The sequence below is a fragment of the Cololabis saira genome, chromosome 14 (assembly GCF_033807715.1).
Source record: "Cololabis saira isolate AMF1-May2022 chromosome 14, fColSai1.1, whole genome shotgun sequence".
Classification (NCBI taxonomy): Eukaryota; Metazoa; Chordata; class Actinopteri; order Beloniformes; family Belonidae; genus Cololabis; species Cololabis saira.
The window spans coordinates 14,227,626-14,246,702 of NC_084600.1; the positions used below are offsets into that span (position 1 = coordinate 14,227,626).

A 19,077-nucleotide genomic window follows, 5' to 3' on the forward strand; every position below is an offset into this window, starting at 1 on the left:
ACTATTATTCTGTAGAATAATGTACCTTGAGACTGATTTTTGCTGTTAGTTATAATTTTCCTGATTACATCAGGTGGTGCCCCGTTTTGATTACGTCATTTTGATAATTCAATTTGATAAATAATCTACTTTAATAATTATTAAAGGAGCTTGAGGCTCCTTTTAAGAAATGAGACTCTCTAGCGCCACCCTTCACCACGACGGCCGTCGGGGGTACTGCAGCCAACAGTGAAGCCGGCACGGGAGAACGGGGAGAACGTGCATGCAGCGTCATGTGACGTCACATCCGCAGCCCAGCGCGGGAAATTCCGGCCCGGAATTGCAGCACATTTTGCAGCACACAGCCTGTTCAAGGCAACGGAGAGATACACTAGAGGGCTCATTCTTTTGGGTTTGGAACGCTTCATCTGACATTATTACTAGAAAACTTAAAATGTATACGAATTTTTTTCATAAATTCTGCCTCAATCCGGCCTCAAACACCCCCCTCTGTGGCACAACAGTATATACATTTATATTTATGAATACATTTATATTTATATAATAAATGAATTGTTGATAACATGGGCATGCCTCTGTCGTTCACCTGAACAAAAACAGTATTTCATGTTTATTTATGCAACATTACTTTTGTGTTCTGCTAAATAGCCTCATGACAGTTACTTGGCCGGGTGTGGAGGAACAGAGAGTCGCTGCTCGCCCACATTGAGAGAAGCCAGCTAGGCTGGTTCAGTCTTGTGTTCAGCATCCCTCCTGAACGCCACCCTGGGGCGGCGTGTCCAGCGTGTCCAACCGGGAGGAGGCCCCGGGGCAGGAGCCAGGACACGCTGCAGAGATTACAGCACTCAGCTGGGATGGCAGAGCCTTGCTGCATCAGGGCTTGAGGAGGCGGCCAGGGAGAGAGAGAGTCCCGGGACTCTTTGCTACGGCTGCTTCGTCTGCAGCTGAACTCAGATAAGATGAAATTGATGGAAGGATGGAAGAGCAGTCAAATGACTGTGATGGGGCTACTCGCACTTGACCTCTCTGGGAACCAGGCCACCTTTTTGCAGCTTAATGCGTCTGTGATTTACTCCAGCAGATCAGCAGACGGTCAAGGAGAATAAGAGAATAAACCTCCCGAATGAAGTATTAAGAAATAAAAAAACAGCACCCAATTATAATCATATGGCCGAAGTGTCACATGAGTGGAGTCGAGAGTGGAAAATAATTGATTCCCACACTGAAACGCCTTCCTTTAAAAGGCCAGTATGGTGATACAGTATGGTGTTAAAGCTATATACTACTACTTACTCACAGGGGACTTTATTAAACACTCCACGTAACTCACAGTACAACGTAGTCTCATCGCAGGTACATTAACTGCGCATGTGCGGTGCTTCCGTCCGTGTGAAACAACATAAACAATCCCATTGTCACCACCGGAATGTAACAATGGGATTGTTTATGTTCTTCTTCTTCTCTGTTTTATTGGCGGATCTCAACCAACTTTAAGGTGCATACCGCCACCTACTGTACAAGAGTGTGTAACATAATTTCATTTAGCCTGTTTTTTAAATTCTATTTGATTGTTTGTGTTGTTTCACACGGACGGCTTCAGGTGAAGCACCGCACATGCGCAGTTGATGTACCTGCCATGAGACTAAAGCGCGGAGGAAAGCCCGGCCGGCTGAGTTTTGTTTAAAATTGAATTTCTGTTGCAAATAAAACTTCCAATTCATTGCATTTTTCATTGCATTTTTAACCTAGTTATTTTTGTGGTAGAAGTATCGGATCGGTACTCGGTATCGGCGAGTACACAGATTGAAATACTAAATGGTATCGGGGCATCCCTAGTATCAACCCAGAGAAACACAGAACTACCAAGACGTAGGAAACGTCAGCGTCTCAAGCCTCCTCAGCTGAGCAGGAATCCATTGAAGGAATAGATTTCAGTTTAGGTTACTGCATCGGTCCAGAACATTGCTTCCTAAACAACAACCCCCACTGCACTGAGAAGACTCTGTGACAACTCGCAGCGAGAAGCATCCCGGACGTTATTAATGATCCTCGTTTGCATGGACGGCTCCATTTCCATCGCTGTAATAGGTCCACACATGTTTCAGTAGCAAAATGTGTGTTTTCTCTGCACTGATGTCTGCACCCTGTAACACTGACACGGGTGTAAAAGGAGAAGATGAATCTTGATGTTCCTGCCTTCCTGTTGGACGTGTTTGTGGTGGAGTTTCACATCTCGCCATGAAGCTCTGATCAGATGCAGAGAGAAATCTAGTTTTAAAACCTTTTCACCCCCGTGATTACTAGTCAGTCGTTTAACATTTCTTTCAGTGCCGTCTTCTGACACTTGAATTCTCAAACAGCTGACAGATAATCTATGGTGTTTTCCCACATTTGGAGTTTGAATGGTTAATATTTATAAATACTCCGTTGGCCACCGACCACAAATAGCTGTAAATGTGATGGTTTCAATTTAGTAGATTCATAGAAGTAAGCTATTTCATTAATCCCTTCCTCTATTTGTATGTCCCACCAATGCTATTTAATAAAAAATAATTGGGTCATATGGGCTGAAATCTCATATTGTGCCACCCATAATCTTATGTGCGCAGCCGGTGGAAGAGTGTAATCAGTATTTCTTTAGACGTGCTACTTCTTTAGTTCCTTGACAGCTTATTAAACAGTATTAAACAGAAAATGTCACCATGAATCTCCTCTCCCATACTGCTGGAGATAGTGAAAAACTAATCTGCTCTGGTTACTAATGACACTTTTTGAGAACTGCTAAAATCACGATAAATAGGGTCATATGGGTTTTGCAGTTAATCATATTTACCAGAGTTCTTGGTACCCACATAGTGATTCAGATGAAATAATGCTTCTCTTCTTGGGGAAAAAAAACCCCAGAAAAACCCTTGAAGTGCATAGCAGAGACCCAAAAGATCTTTTAATGTGAGAAAGTACAAGGACTGAAACCATAATAAGTCAAAGGGTTTCATTGTTCCCTCAAGTGCTTAACTTCTTTTCACATCTATGTAATTGTCAAAATCGTTCCGCTCATGGCCGAAGGGCTGGAAGCTGTAGAAATGCTGCGTGATTGGAAGATGACGTGTGATGTGCTTCACCAGAGGATGATTTTTTTTGGTGTGTGATTTTTATTATAGCAAAGATTTAAGAAATCCTGGGCTCACTTCTAGGACTATAAGCTCTGCCAGTCAATATTCCAATACTTTTTTATACTCTTCTAATGTAGCGGTGGGGAGCTGCGCCCGTAGTCTCGGGCTCAGGAGCTTCACTTTCACACTTCTACAGAGATGATTCTTTTTTGTGGAACACTTTGGGCCTCTATGCTGAAAAAACCTGACAAGGTCACGTTGTTATAATGAAGAAAAGAAAAAAGTACAAAATTTCTATATGGATGAATTATGGATCCATGTTTAAATATTTTGTGCATTTTGATTTACATTTGTTACCTTACCAGCCGGAACCTCTGTACACAGCAAAATCACCGGCGTTAAATCACTTAGTGATACATTCAACACAAGAAAGTTTGTGTATGTGTCCACTCTTTTGAATATTATTTTAACACTTTTAAATTGTTTAAAATTACTCCAACACTGTATGTGTATGACCAAAAGGCTCACAATATGGCCCAGGTAGCTAACCACCAGTTTGATATGGGCTAAAAATGTATATATTTTTCGATTAATTGTATATTTCTCTAAAACTTGGTATTTTATGGAGAGAAACTGGAAAATTGGGAAATTTGAGGGTATGTTTAGAATAAAATGTGGAGTTCCTCAAGGTTCAATTCTGGGGCCTCTGTTTTTTAACATCTAAAAACTCAAATTATGAAAGAAAAAAGTGTTACCATAGCTGTGCTATGGCACACAAATCTATATTCAAGGTTCTATAATCCAATTAAAACATTGATCAAATGCATTGATAAAATTAAAGAGTGGATATGCCAGAATTGTCTTCAGTTAAATAGACAAAACAGAAATAAAAGTGTTCGGAGCCAAAGAAGAAAGATAAAAAGTCAGAACTTAGCTTCAAACTGTGAAGCTAAAACCAGGAACCGAGCCAGAAATCTGGGACTGGTTCTGGACTCAGACCTGAACTTTAACAGCGTTATTGGTGAAGTCGGCCTGTTATCAGCTACAGACCATGTTTAAAGGACTGATGTCTCAGCAGAACTTAGAAGACCTGGTCCAGCTTTTATCTTCAGTAGACTGGACTACTGTAACGCTGGTCTCACGGGTCTAGAACCTCCATCAACCAGCTGCAGTTAGTCCAGAACCTGCTGCCGAGTCCTGAGACCAGGAGACCAGAGTCTTAACTGAGACCAGGAGACCAGAGTCCTCACTGAGACCAGAAGAGTGGACCTATAAGTCCAGTTCTTAGTTCAATTCCATTCTGTCTCAGAACAGATGTTAAAATCCAGCTCCTGATCTCCTGGTCCATGATGAACCAACCAGAACCAACCAGAACCCTCATCAGGGTCACGCCTACTTCTTGTACCCAGAGTTAGAACCAATCTAGGTGAGGCAGGTTCAGCTTGTATTCCCCTCACCTGTTGAACAAACTCCCAGAATGCATCAGGGCTGCTGAAAGTCTCAATTGCTTTAAGTCGAGGTTGAAAACCTTTTTATTTACTGCTGCATTTCAGTAATCTCCCACAATGCACCACAACCTTTTTTTTTTGCATCTCATTTGTTTCATTCTTTTTAACTTGTGTATCATTTTTAATTTATTTTAAACTTGTTAACTTTTTAATTCATTTTTAAGATCTTTTTGATGTAAAGCACTTTGAGTTGTCTTGTATATCAAATGTGCTGCACAAATAAACCTACCTTCCCTCAGTTGCAGAAATGATTAATTAATTAACACTATTTGAGAGAGATTTTATGAAATGATGAGTGAAAAAGAGATGCTTTTGATGGATAATTAAAATTATTTAATATCTAATTCCCCAATTCCGTTGTACAAATAACTATGTTCACTGAATTCATGAAGGTTCATTTAAAATGTTGCAAGGTTTTACTTGCGTGCAGCACAACAGCTTCTCCTATGATCCGATTTTCCTGAGTAAAATGTTTGTTCATGAATGAAATTTTCCCAGAATCCTGAAAACATGTGTTCATCAAAAGAAACAAGGAACAAGAGACATTTGCCTTCAGGAAGGCGAGACCTTTTATCAACTGAACGGTAACTCACTCGAGACTGTGTTCATATGCAGAGCACATGAGCACGTTGTATAATAAGGGGTCATTTTACAAGTATATGCAAGTGAAAAGGATACGCTCAATCAAAACTTGGACTTTACCCACTGAAAGTAATTTCAGAGAGCTAATGGAAGACCTTTCATAAATCCTGCGTAAGCAGAGCTTTTAAATATATGGGACCTAACATTTATCAGCATGTAATGTGACCATGGCAATCCCCTATAATAATATAGATTATTTAAATATTGCTGTGACAACTGCCATCAACAAAAATAGTTTTAGTGGTTTTGATGTTTGTATTTAATGTAGTCTGTTAAGTTTTCTCTTTACACTGTGATGTGTTGCATGGATGATGGAGAAGCTGCAGACACTCACGGTGAGTTTACATGTGAAGGATTTAAGCTTGTTAAAGACAATGGAGGAGAGGAGGCTGCCTTTACCAAGAGTGCTCACACAGCAAACATGCAAATAAGAGCATTTGCTTTTCAAATGGTCTGCTTTAAAATGTGCATGCTCGCTGTAGTGTGGACGGAAGGCGCAGAGGTTTGCTTATTTGAAGATTTGTCTGCTTAATCCCATGTGTGGCGAGATCTCTGACTCTAAATATGCCAGACTCAGTCCGTTCTGAGTAGGTCACCATGTTACGAGCAGCGATGTGTTTTCTTGAGCCTCCCTCTCGGGACGTGAGATTAAGTCTGAACCTCGATCCGGGATTATTCGTGCAGCGCCCGGGAGATATTCATAACTGTGAATGACTCCACCTGACATGAAGGTCGAAAGGAAAATAGATACTCCTCATCTTTTTTTAATGAACACGTGCACAGGTATCTTTTAAGCTATATGATAAAAGGTTATTTTATTTATTTTCTAATGCAAGATACGTGGAGGTTTTACGATTTCAACCTTGATACACCATCAAAATCGATCTGAAATAAAACATTCAACATTGATCAAAGTGCAGACTTTCAGCTTCGGTGTAAGATCTCTCACAGAAATACGGCATTAACCCCCGAAGAATTACAAACCTTTTCAGCACCGTACCGTCACTTTCAGGCTCCCGAATGTAGTTAGTGAATGTGATACTGTTTTAAATGTAATCATAATTTTTACTTGGCGGATGAAATAGTATCTGCCTGCCCCCGTCGCCTGAAGAGCTGCTCCGCTGGGTCGTGACCAGGCCACTAACTTGGGCATACATCTATTTTTCCTTGAAAAAGGTATTTAAGAGAATCTTTAGGTTCATTATCTGCAATGTGAACTTCTGTCCCTCAGTTTTGAAGCATTTGTGAGCAGAGAATAGTTCTCTAGACGCACGCGCCCATACCATGACACCCCCTCCACCATGTTTACAATGATGTAGTATGTTTTCAATCGAGAGCTAGTCCTTTCTTTCTCCATACTTTTCTCTTCCCACCATTTGTACAAGTTTATCTTGGTTTCATCTTTAGAAAGAACCTGATCCCAGAACACGGGAGACCTTGACAGATGTTTCTGGCTTTCATGTTCCAGTGTCACCAGTCGTCTGTAGTGAGCACATTCATGAAGGCATCTCTTGATTGTGGACTTTGCCAGCGATATGCCGACCTTCTTCAAAGTATTCCTGACTTCTGTCGATGTGAAGGATTTTTTTCTTTTCTTCTGAGGTTTTTCAGTTCTTTTGATGTTTTTGAGCTCGCCAGTGAATTCTCTCTCTTTAAGAATGTATAAAACTATTAATTTAGCCACATCTAAGGTACACGTTGCCTCGCTTAAAGATCTGTGGTTTTCTCTTCCAGTCTCACGATGGCCAGTTTTTTTAGTCAATATTCCAAATATTTTTGGACATTTTGGAGGTAATTTGCTTAAAATGAAATGAAAATATGACATATTTTGTAAAATTTGATTGATTAAACTGAAAATACTGCGCACCTGGTCTTACACCTACACGTAACAGTCTGCACTAGGTCTCCATTCAATCCTACACAGTCATCTGACAACGCTACCTTTATTAATGAAGGAAAAATATGTAACAAGTAAGTAAACTGGATATGGTACTTTGGGAACCTAAAAAAGAAAAAAAAAATAGAGGAAACGTTTACTCACAAATTACGAGGGAGGTGGGTTCCAGTCTGCAGGTAGCTGACGGACGCCACGCTGTGTTTAGGTGAAGCTATATCGGATGTGATGTCATGTGTTTCTTCGGCGTGTGAGCAGTTTATTGTATGTCGCCATACAGAGCGGCAGTGGAGGACGTTGAGAGATGATTAGCGAGACGTTTGCAAGAGCTGTTATGACACAGTTCACATCAGACAACTCATCGTAGCTTTCAGCACTTTAATGTCCGCGTTGTGTCATGGGAAGTCCTGCAGTTGTCACAACCGTTGTCAGCTTTTTCTTTATGAGCTGAATGAAATATCAGTGGAATAATTTCTATGTGAAGTAATATTTTTCCTATGAATTGAAAATGACTGGTTATTTGCTTAAGATTATCACTTGGAAATGAGCTCATGGGTACACACTTGCGCGGCTGCGAGTGTGTCACACACACACTATCGTACAGGCAGGTAATGAATATGCCAAAACAATTATCCGTAACTACAGAGGTTAACCAATAATTACACACTCCGTATGTTTACCGGAGAAAGTGCGGAAAACTGAGCACTGAACATCATTCCAGATGATTCTGGTGATGAAACACTGACCTGCAGGTAATAAGCACAGATGTTTATAGCAAACTTGGTAAATTGATTTCAGTATATGAATATCAATATAGTGAGACGCAAACCCTGCAGAGAAACACGACGAGCTCTGAAGGTTTCTTCTACTTTCTTTAAGGAGTTAAAGGAAAGAAAGGAAGAAATCTCATCAGTAAAATGCAGCACTGACCTTCTGGACAAAGGTCAGGAGGAGGAGATTTGTTAGACTTTCATACTGGAGCGATGAACCGAGAAGCAGATTGTGGCTTGGGCGAGCCAAGGCTTCGCCAGCTAACACTGATGGTTACAAAACACTGTCCTGCCCACATATTTGTTAGTATTCTCACATTACAGGCACATTTCCCTTTGTTTTAGAGACCTTGATGATGGCTCGCCGTGAAGCACGGGGCTTGTTAAATCTTCCAAGAAGGACTGATGTATCGGCTTGACCTTTGATATTGGCCAGCCATGCCATTTACCACCCGCGTGATTGAGAGCCCTCCCAGAACATGGAGAGATGAAGATGCTGCAGTGAAATTTGATCTTTGTGGAAAAAAAACAATGAAAAAATGTCTATTTGTTGGCATCTTAGAAAGAGTATCTTTAAAGGGCCTTTGCATGGGGAGTTTTATACAAAACAAAATCTATGAATATTTGGCTCAGTACAAAGTGGTGAACCACAAATCACCCTCACTTGGAGACACCAAATCCCACATCACTGCAAGGTTGCTGCATATCTTGTTTTGGTTTTAAAATCTTACCGCCAGCACTTACTTAAGATGCACAGCGTCAGGTGAGCTCCTCAAAGGTGTGGACACAGTAATCTTTGTGCCTGGCTAGAGTTTCTGAAAAGCTTTGCCTCTTTTTGTGAGATCTCTCTGTGGACTGGACCAACAACAGCAACTTAAATATTTTAAGTGCCAAGAAAGAAGGTTCATGCATGTATGAATTGGGTTGCTACAAGAAATAAAATGAACTTCAAACATTGGTAAATTACCAGCTCCTGTTTACCAACAGCTCTGCTTCTTTGCAATTTTAAGCTAATTTGCCCCCGTCCTGGAAGACAGGTTCGGTCAGTATTGAAATAAGCTTGTTGCTGCCGCTTTTGTAAAACCCCAAACAAAAGAAAGCTGAGAAATATCAATTAAATAAAGTTTTATTACTTTGTGACAGTGTGAACCCAAGATGTTTTTCCTTCTTTTCAACGATTTTTCATTTAGGCGTCATTACCGTGCCCCTCGTTGCAGAAAAAGTCGCTCTGTGGGCAATCGGAGAATGAAAGAGCAAAAATAATGATTTCATTTCGAAGAGGTGATGTCAACAGATGATTGAAATGATAATTTGGTGCAAAATCGGCACCCATGACAGGCAAATTTCTGGAGGGGTTAAAACTGGCAAAGAACCTCCACCTTTTAAAAAAAAAAATGCAAGAGAAAATCACCAAAAAGTTACAAAATCGTGTACTTCAAGAGAAAATTGGAAAGGTTTTGCATATTTCTCCTTTTAGCACCATTAGATGAATCAAACATCTTAAAGAATTTCAATGCAATCAGTGATGGCGCTGCATCAGGACCGTCAACCGTCAGGAGCTCAAATAACCACGCGGGCAACGGATCGCTTTGAATCTTGGTCGGGCAATGTAACCGAGTTACATTTGTGAATGTTATTTAAAGGGGACCTATTATGGCATCTAATACCTATTTTAAACAGGCCTTGAATGTCTTAAAAACCAGCTTTTGATAGAAATTCAGCCTCTGAGCCATGTCTTTATCTTCCCATTCTCTAACCTCATTATCTATGCGGGATTCTGAGTGGGCGGGGCTCTGATAATGAGGCTCTGTGCTGATTGGTTGCCTGAATGACGTGATACACTGCTACGAAAAAATGGCGGAAGCTCCGGCCGGCGGAGTTAGTTGTGGGCGTGGTTTCACGCATCGGAGGCCAACCTATGTAAATCGCATTTTGGTTACGTAACGAAAGGGAGCAGAATCTGAACAGCTCGTAGATCCACATCACACTGGACGGCTCATCCGGGCAGCTGTACAGACACTGCAGAATTTGGTTCTTTCCTCCTTCTCTGAGTTGGCAGGCTGAGGGGAGACCACTTTATATATGTTAAAGCAAGAAAAAACCTGTTTTTCATAATAGGTCCCCTTTAAAAGTTTGCATGGTGTAACGAAGCCTTACGTTGTCCAGAGGTGGCATTGATGGGTGATGTGTGGTCTGAACTTAAAGGACACACCAGACTTTTATCAGCAGTTTAAAAGCCAAATTCCTTGATAGTGTGGAGTTGCAGTGGTACAGCAAGTATTCCTGGGCAAATTCATGGCAAAGGTATGTTACATTCGTTTGGATGGAAACATAAATGCAAAGAGCCAAACGTCTTTTGCTCACATATTACAAAGGCATAGCTGAGGAAGAGGCGAGGGCTACTGGACTGACCCGCTTGCAGTTCCCGACCTGTTCCCAACAGAGGATAAAAAATGGGACAACAATGATCCCAAACTATTCCATATCTAAAGACATGTTTTCAAGGAGAGAGGAACAAAAAAAGCAAGAATGTATCCTTAATTTCCATCCATGCATGCATCCATCTATCATGCATCCATCCATCCATCCACCTATCATGCATCCATCCATGCATCCATCCATCCATCTATCATGTATCCATCCATCCATCCATCCATCCATCCATCCATCCATCCATCCATCCATCCATCATGCATCCATCCATCCATGCATCCATCTATCATGTATCCATCCATGCATCCATCTATCATGTATCCATCCATCCATCCATCCATCTATCCATCCATCCATCCATCCATCATGCATCCATCCATCCATGCATCCATCCATCCATCCATCATGCATCCACCTATCATGCATCCATCCATCCATCCATCCATCCATCCATCCATCCATCCATCCATCCATCCATCCATCCATTTATCATGCATCCATCCATGCATCCATCATGCATCCATCATGCATCCATCATGCATCCATCCATCACACGTGCTTTATCCTGTAAATGGTTGCAGGGTTGCTGGAGTCCCTGCCATATGTTGTTGCTTAGGAAGACTAACTTGTGTTATTAGTAAAAAAGGAATTCAATCTACATATCATTTTGTTCTAATGTTCATTGTAAAAGACTAAAGCACATGAAAGAAAAAGACAAAGAAACATGTGAATGGTTTGGCTGCTGTCAAGCTCCACCCGTTAGCAAAAACAAGCTTCAACACAGTGAAACACAGTAAAACTTTGGCTATTTAGGGATGTCATAAACGCCACAAAGAACAAACAACGGATGTTTCATTTGCAACAATTCATCATGCCATTATGCCAATTTTAATGTTTGTTCAAGGACAAGAAAACAAGCACATTAATTAGATAACCTGGAGGAGGGGAGCATCTTTCTGATATTGAGCTAAAACGTGTGTCACATCTACTCAAGAAAGCAATTTATATAGAGTCTAAACTCGCTGAATTCTCCGAAGTGCCATCGGTGAGAATAAATGTGCTCATAAGCACCAATAGTGAGGTGATTTTCTTTTCTCCTTACAGTTTTTTAAAGAAAAAATACTTTTTAATCAGGACTTTTATCATCAAATTATACTCCGATAGCTCCCTTACAGAGTTTTCAGCATGTAATGTACTTTTCCGTCTTAAAACAATACTGCATAACAGCACATTTTAATAATGATTACCACAGAGGCACAATTCTTCCAGTAACTCCAAATGACTCTGCAACAAATGAAGCTGAACGTGCCCTGACTGGACCGATAAACTTAATCTTTTGCTATTACAAGGATGAAAAGTGCTTGGTGATGTTTGGTTCTATTATCTCAGACCTAAAGCACTTTGAAATATGGTTCCAGGAATCAGACAAGATGTTTTGGATATAGAGGTTTTTTTTTATTAAACAGTAAATCTAGAATGTCCATCAGTCTATCAGGAGAACCAGACAACCATTTTAGTGCTTTTTAAAGACCAATCTTCAGTGCCTTCGAGGCAAATGTAGTGTCAATCAAAACTGTGATAATCTAAAAATGTATTCTCAAGTGTCACATCTTTAGAGTGCTTAAAAACCTACACATCCAAAATATGTGGTATATATTTCACATTTTGTTGGCTTTTTTCTTGTTTTTTTCTTTATGATCTCAATGATGACCCCAAAACAACTTTTCTCAACATTCCACCCGGTCATGCGAAGCGCAACTTTACTTACGGTCGCTGCAGAAAGGTCCCCCATAGGTGGTCATGGTGCAGTCACAGGAAAAGCCCTCCCACTGCTGCAGACACACACCTTGGTGGTGGCATGAGTCCTCTGTACAGGTTGTGCTGGGACCTGCAGGATGTACACAGCATATTAACCAAATGTTGTTGGTTTTTTACTTTTGCTAATGCATTTTCACTTCCTTTCAGGGGAGAATGGGTGAAGAAAAGGGATGAAATAATAGTAAGCCAGTAATTGTTGCAACATAAAGTCCTTTCATCTCTATGTTTTTTGTTCTGTAACATCACAAGAGTAGAGTTGCTGAAATTCCTGCATATTTTATGCTTGTTATGTACATAGCTCACCATCTGAAGTTGGATATTTGAGCTTCTGTGTTTGGGATGAAGGTAAACTCAATCACAGCTCTGATGTATGTTTATGACTACCTGTCTTCCAAAGGAAGATATTTACTAACCACAAAGACACTGATGTAGTTTTCAGACTGACTTCCTTTGCACACTCTTATGCACTAGATTTGACACCGTTTGACTAGATCGACTAGGAAATTGGGTCGGACTTTCTGGCACAGTAAATGACTGGTCTGAGTCTTACTTAAAGGACAGGGACTACTTTGTGTCAATAAGTAACTTTACATTGGAAAAGACAAAAATTACGTGTGGAGTTCCCCAAGGTTCAATCCTAGAACCCCTCCTATTTAACATCTACATGCTTCCTCTAGTTCAGATATCTTGCTGATTTGCTCTTACGCTCTTACAACATCAGGACACTCAGACCCTACCTGACAGAACATACGGCACAGCTATTGGTTCAGGCTCTGGTCATGTCACACATTGACTACTGTCATTCCTTGTTGGTCGGCCTTCCTGCTGCTCAGTAAAAGTGAAAGACGCCTGGTGCTTCCACCACAACATGGCCTGAAATCAGTAGCCAGACTCTCCTCCGTTGTTCCTCGATGGTGGAATGACCTACCAAACTCTGTCCGACCTGCACCTACTTTCAAGCTCAAGACTCAGCTCTTTAAGGAGCACTTCTGCATTTATTTTAACTTCTCTGGTCATCAGGATGAGTTGGAGGATTTGTTCAGCTCTCTGCATGACTCAGCACTGAGAAATCTGCACTCAGGCCAAGATGATATTATGATGGTGATTTTAAGATGTAGTTTTGCAGTTTTAAAGGGATTGTTGTGTTGGGTGAGAAGGGAACAAAATAATCTAGCGCTAGCATGGCAGCACCTGAGTCAAACTGGACTCACAGCAGTCTGACCAGCACTAATCCAGCTGGACCTTAATATGTGATTATGTGCTTGTGTTGTTCTCAGATATAAGTCACTTTGGATAAAAGTGACTGCTAAATGACAGTAGTAGTAGTAGTAGTAGTAGTAATATTAGCAGTAGTAGTAGTAGCGGTAGTAGTAGTAGTATTAGATAACAATTAACAACAAGATAAGTTACCATAACTAAACAGATGAGGCATGACTTTACATTACAATGTCACCAGGTGACAATGGTCCCACTCAAGCGTTGAGTACCAGTAGATGCGAAGGACAAATCACTGAGAGGATGTCCCACAACTGTCTTCAGTTGGACACAAACAAATGCAGGTTTTTAGGACCAAAGGAAGAGCGTTTAAGAGGCACACAGCTTCAGGTATCACAGCTACAAACCACTGATGAAGCCTGAAATCTGGGCTAGTCATGGACTCAGAGCTGAACCTTCAGTAACATTAATACAATCACCAAGTCGGCCTTCTGTCACCTGAAGAACATCTCCAGGATCAAGGACTAATGTCTCAGCAGGACCTTGAGAAACTCATCCATCGGTTTAGCTTCAGTGGAATTGATTACTGCCACAGTGTCTTCACAGGTCTGCCTAAAGAGCCAATCAGACAGCTGATCCAGAACACTGCTGCCCGGGTCACCAGAACTGAGAAAGTGGACCACATCACTCCGGTTGTGAGATCCTTACACTGGGTTCTCTGAATCTCAGAGAATAGACTTTAAAACCCTTCTGGTAGTTTATACATCCCTGAACGGTTCAGGAGCAAAATACTTTGGAGACTTGTTGTTGCCATAGCAACCACCCAGACCTCCACGGTCTTCTGGTTCAGGTCTCGTCTGTGTCCCCAGAACCAGAGTGGAAGATGGAGAAGCAGCATTCAGTTTCTATGCTCCACAGACCTGGAGCAAACGCTGAAACTCTCAGTTCCTCTACATCAGGTTAAAAACTCTTTTGATGACTGAATTATTTAAACCATCTGAATTTGAATGTAAATAATGTTAAGTACTACACTGTAACTCACTTCTAATGTTTTTATTATGTAAAGCCTTACCTAGATTAAAAACAATCTTTCATTGAACCTTGGTTTAATATACCATCCGGCCAGAATAATTCCCACTGTCTTAATATCCTTGCTGATTATATATATATATATAAAAAAGTGATTGCCCCCTAAAAACTGCATTTTGTTTTTACTTGTGTTATCTTTGTCTAATATTTAAATTTGTTTGATGATCTGATACATTTAAAGGAGCTTGAGGCCGGATTGTGGCAAGATTTATGAAAAAAATCTGTATACATTTTAAGTTTTCTAGTAATAATGTCAGATGAAGCGTTCCAAACCAAAAAGAATGAGCCCTCTAGTGTATCTCTCCTTTGCCTTGAACAGGCTGTGTGCTGCAAAATGTGCTGCAATTCGGTCCCGAATTTCCCGCGCTGGGCTGTGGATGTGACGTCACATGATGCTGCATGCAGGTTCTCCCCGTTCTCCCGTGCCGGCTTCACTGTTGGCTGCAGTACCCCCAACGGCCGTCGTGGTGAAGGGTGGCGCTAGAGAGTCTCATTTCTTAAAAGGAGCCTCAAGCTCCTTTAAGTGCGACGAACATACAAAAAAATAAGAAATCAGGAAGGGGGCCAACACTTTTTCACACAACTGTGTATATATATAAAAATATAGCTAGTGAGAGTGTTCATAGGTCATCTTGATATTTACAATCCTCCCGGAGCAAGAAAGGCAAATGACTGTGACATCATCTGCGGTGTCATCACTGGACTCCAGGATCTGGTTGCAAAACGCCCCGTTAGTTAATAGTCTGAGTCAGGGATTCAAATGTACCCAGCAACTCATGAACTTATACTTCCCTTTAACAGTGTTCAAGGTTTTCTGCTCAGCTGGATGAGAGATTGATGTGCACACAAGTGCACGGTTTATGACTTGTTTCATTCTGCTCGACACAGCTGCGCTCCATCAGCCTCCCTGCTTGCAGTGATCGCTCTAAACGTCTCTGCTGCAGGACTGCTCCACTCAGCTACCGGGGAGCGGTTTTATGTCCACAGCTGTGTGTGGCATCGCTCGCCAAGTCCCAGGCACCCTCGCTCATCGGCGGCAAACTTCCCCTGCAATTAGGAGGAGGAGGAGCTTCCCAACAGCGTGGATGGCGATTACACACAAGAATGACATCAGAAAGGTGGTTCATACTACCAGGGGTGAGAACAGGTATGATACAGAGAACTTTTTTTTACAGAGCCATGGTTGGCTGGAACTCTATACCCGTTCACATTTCTCATGTAGATAGCAAATATTGGTTTAAGATTCAGTTGAAACAATATCTTTTAAAATGTAATGAATTATGATTTTACATTTGGAAGGAACAGAATGAAGTTTAAATGGAATTACAGGTAGTGTAAACCCTATCACAATAAAGGTGAAAAGTGGTCAAGAATTCTAAGATAAGGTCATTTCAGACAGGTGTAGAGGGAATGAGCATGAGGTCACAGATGCGACTTCACAGTGGGTTACGTCCACTGAGTGGCAGAAAGACTGAGTGGCAGCGTAAACTTTCAGTTTGAGCAACTGGAAAACATCTAAAATGGGAAAGAGCTGTTGTGCGATCGACTGTACTCATTTAGCAACAAATCGGAGTTATCATTTTACAAACTGCCGAAAAATAAGCTTAAGAGAGACAAATGGATTGCTGCAATTCGCAGAAACAACTGGATTCAGGCACCGAAACGTGGATTTGCGGTTCCCATTTTGTAACAGGTAATGTAGGATTTTTGGGTAGCTAACATTAAACGGTCAAATCATAAAGTTCGGTGTGCTCATCACTTTAATTTCGCCAACAAATCCTGCCTTGAAGTGGGACCAAGCGTCAAGACTTTGGTAAGCCTTCAAGCTTTGCTTTGTGTATTTCCCCGGCGTAGAAATTAAGTACATATAAATATCAGGAAACTCGTTTAGTGTCCAAATATTAATGTCCATGGACCACTGGTTCTTGGGGTAACTGTACGGGTCACTGTCAAGTCCAACTGCCTTTAATTTAAGCCGATAATCGACTGTTATCCCGTCTTCTCCACTAGTTGCAGCCATTTTTGCTGATATTTTGCCACTAAGCGCGAGTAAGGGGGCTGGTCCAGTGGGGAAGTGACGTCAATGCAGACCCTCTATTGTTTATGAAGATGTTTTATTTGATTTCATTTCTATGTATTTATGTCTGAGAATGATTTTGATTTAGTTCTCCTCTGTGTTGTTTGTGACTAAGGGAGTTGTGTCTATTATTGTTTTGTTTTGTCATGTATAATGTATGTCTGTTATGTACTAAGCGTTAATTTGTGTGTTGTGTGTATGTCGGACCCCAGGAAGAATAGCTAATGCTGTTGCTAATGCTAATGTGGATCCTAAATAAAAAGAAACAAACACACGTGTCTCACGCGTGCAAAAATCAATATCCAGCCGGCCGGTAGTCATCCAACAAAAATAAAGACAATGCACAACACTTTAAGTGAATCTTTCTTTGTCATACTTGAGGAGAAAAGCAAAGAGGCTCTTTGCCCCAGACGCTCTGCTGCGTCGTGGTTCTCGTTTATCACCTGGGAAATTACTCAACACCACCGAGTCTCTTTGCTTAACTGTTCAGTCTACGGAGACTTTTCCTAAAAGGGCTCAACAAAAGCGGCGGAGAGCCTCGGCTGCAGAGCCCTGGTACGTCTGTATACATCTGAGCGTGTAAAATCAGAAATAATAAACCCAGAATAAATCCTCGCCAGCCACAGCGGAGCGTTCAGCAGAGCTATTCAGCACCGGAACAGTTTGGGCGTAACTAGCTCTCAGCCGGTTCCCCCGGTTTCAGCCGACCCCCGGCACATTAGCGAACAGAAGTCGGGTGATGCGTCGCAGGTGGCGCGTGTCCTCACCTGCACACTCGCGCTCCACCTCGCCCACCTTGTGGAGGGCATCTGCCAGCAGGTCGGGGAGTCGGCCGTTCAGGTCCACAGATGCCAGGCAGCCTTTGTATCCTTCCCGGGACGCTATCAGCCTGGGCAGGCTGTTGTACATGCTCTTCCCGACACCGCCGATGTACAGCTCCCCTGGAAACGCAGAAGAGGAGCAGGAGAACGTCTCTTAGTGAGAGAAAACACAGAACTGTTACTCGTTAACGGGGAACTGGATATACGAGACTAACGGAAACCTTTTAGGTCCAGGTTCCGGGCTCCGTTGGCGTGCTGGGTGACGGTGCGGGAGTCGATCTTCAGGACGTGGACGTTGTTGCTGTCGCGGGAGATCACCACGTTGTGCCACTGGTTGTCGTTGAGGGGTTTGTCAGAGTTGCCCTTCATCAGCGACGGTCCGTTTCCCAGGTCAAACACGTAGTGGATGTAGCTGCAGAACAAGTTTATCATCAGTATTCTAGTACTACTGCTACTTTTATTAGTACTGCTACTACTGCTACTACTAGTACTACTACTGCTGCTGCTGCTACTACTGCTGCTACTACTCCTATTACTACTACTACTAATAATAATAATAATAATGCTACTACTACTACTAATACTGCTGCTGCAACTACTCCTATTACTACTACTAATAATAATAATATTGCTACTACTACTACTACCACTGCTGCTACTACTACTGCTACTGCTACTACTACTGCTACTACCACTGCTACCACTCCTATTACTACTACTACTACTAATAATAATGCTACTAAAACTACTACTGCAACTACTCCTATTACTACTACTACTCCTACTACTAATAATAATGCTACTACTACTACCACTGCTACTACTACTACCACTACTACTACTACTACTACTACTGCTGCTACTGCTACTACTACTACTACTACCACTGCTACCACTCCTATTACTACTACTACTACTAATAATAATAATAATAATAATGCTACTACTACTACTAATACTGCTGCTGCAACTACTCCTATTACTACTACTACTAATAATAATAATAATGCTACTACTACTACCACTGCTGCTACTACTACTGCTACTGCTACTACTACTGCTACTACCACTGCTACCACTGCTACCACTCCTATTACTACTACTACTAATAATAATAATGCTACTAAAACTACTACTGCAACTACTCCTATTACTACTACTACTCCTACTACTAATAATAATGCTACTACTACTACCACTGCTGCTACTACTACTACCACTACAGCTGCTGCTACTAATACTACTAATAATAATGCTACTACTACTACTATCACTACCACTACTACTATCACTACCACTACCACTACTACTGCTACCACTACTGGTACTACTACTAGTACTAATAATAATAATGCTACCACTACTGGTACTACTACTACTACTACTACTGCTACTAATAATAATGCTACTAGTACTACTAGTACTACTACTAGCTCTGGATGAAGGAGTGAAGGTAGCCAGAATCAGAGCTTTGAACTTGATGCTGCAACTGGAACCCAGTGCAGGGAGATTAGCAGCGGAGTGACATGAACTCTCTTGGGTTGGTTGAAGACCAGACGGGCTGCTGCATTCTGGGTAATCTGCAGAGGTTTAACTGAGCAGCAGGAAGGCCGACCAACAAAGAATTACAGTAGTCAATACGTGACATGACCAGAGCCTGAACCAAGAGCTGTGTCGTATGTTCTGTCAGGTACGGC

At 41.6% G+C, this 19,077-nt stretch overlaps 1 protein-coding gene across 8 annotated transcripts in view; it reads right to left on the bottom strand.

Annotated features, from left to right (window-relative positions):
- The window catches only part of nrxn2a (neurexin 2a), a 190,488-nt gene that overhangs the window by 75,839 nt on the left and 95,572 nt on the right, over positions 1-19,077 (bottom strand). For all 8 annotated transcript variants that reach the window (XM_061739796.1, XM_061739801.1, XM_061739798.1 and 5 more), the window contains 3 exons: positions 17,602-17,792; positions 17,327-17,500; positions 12,129-12,248 (listed from right to left, as the gene is read on the bottom strand). In XM_061739796.1, the coding sequence (XP_061595780.1) occupies positions 12,129-12,248; positions 17,327-17,500; positions 17,602-17,792 (485 nt within the window). The remainder of the gene's footprint in view (positions 1-12,128; positions 12,249-17,326; positions 17,501-17,601; positions 17,793-19,077) is intronic.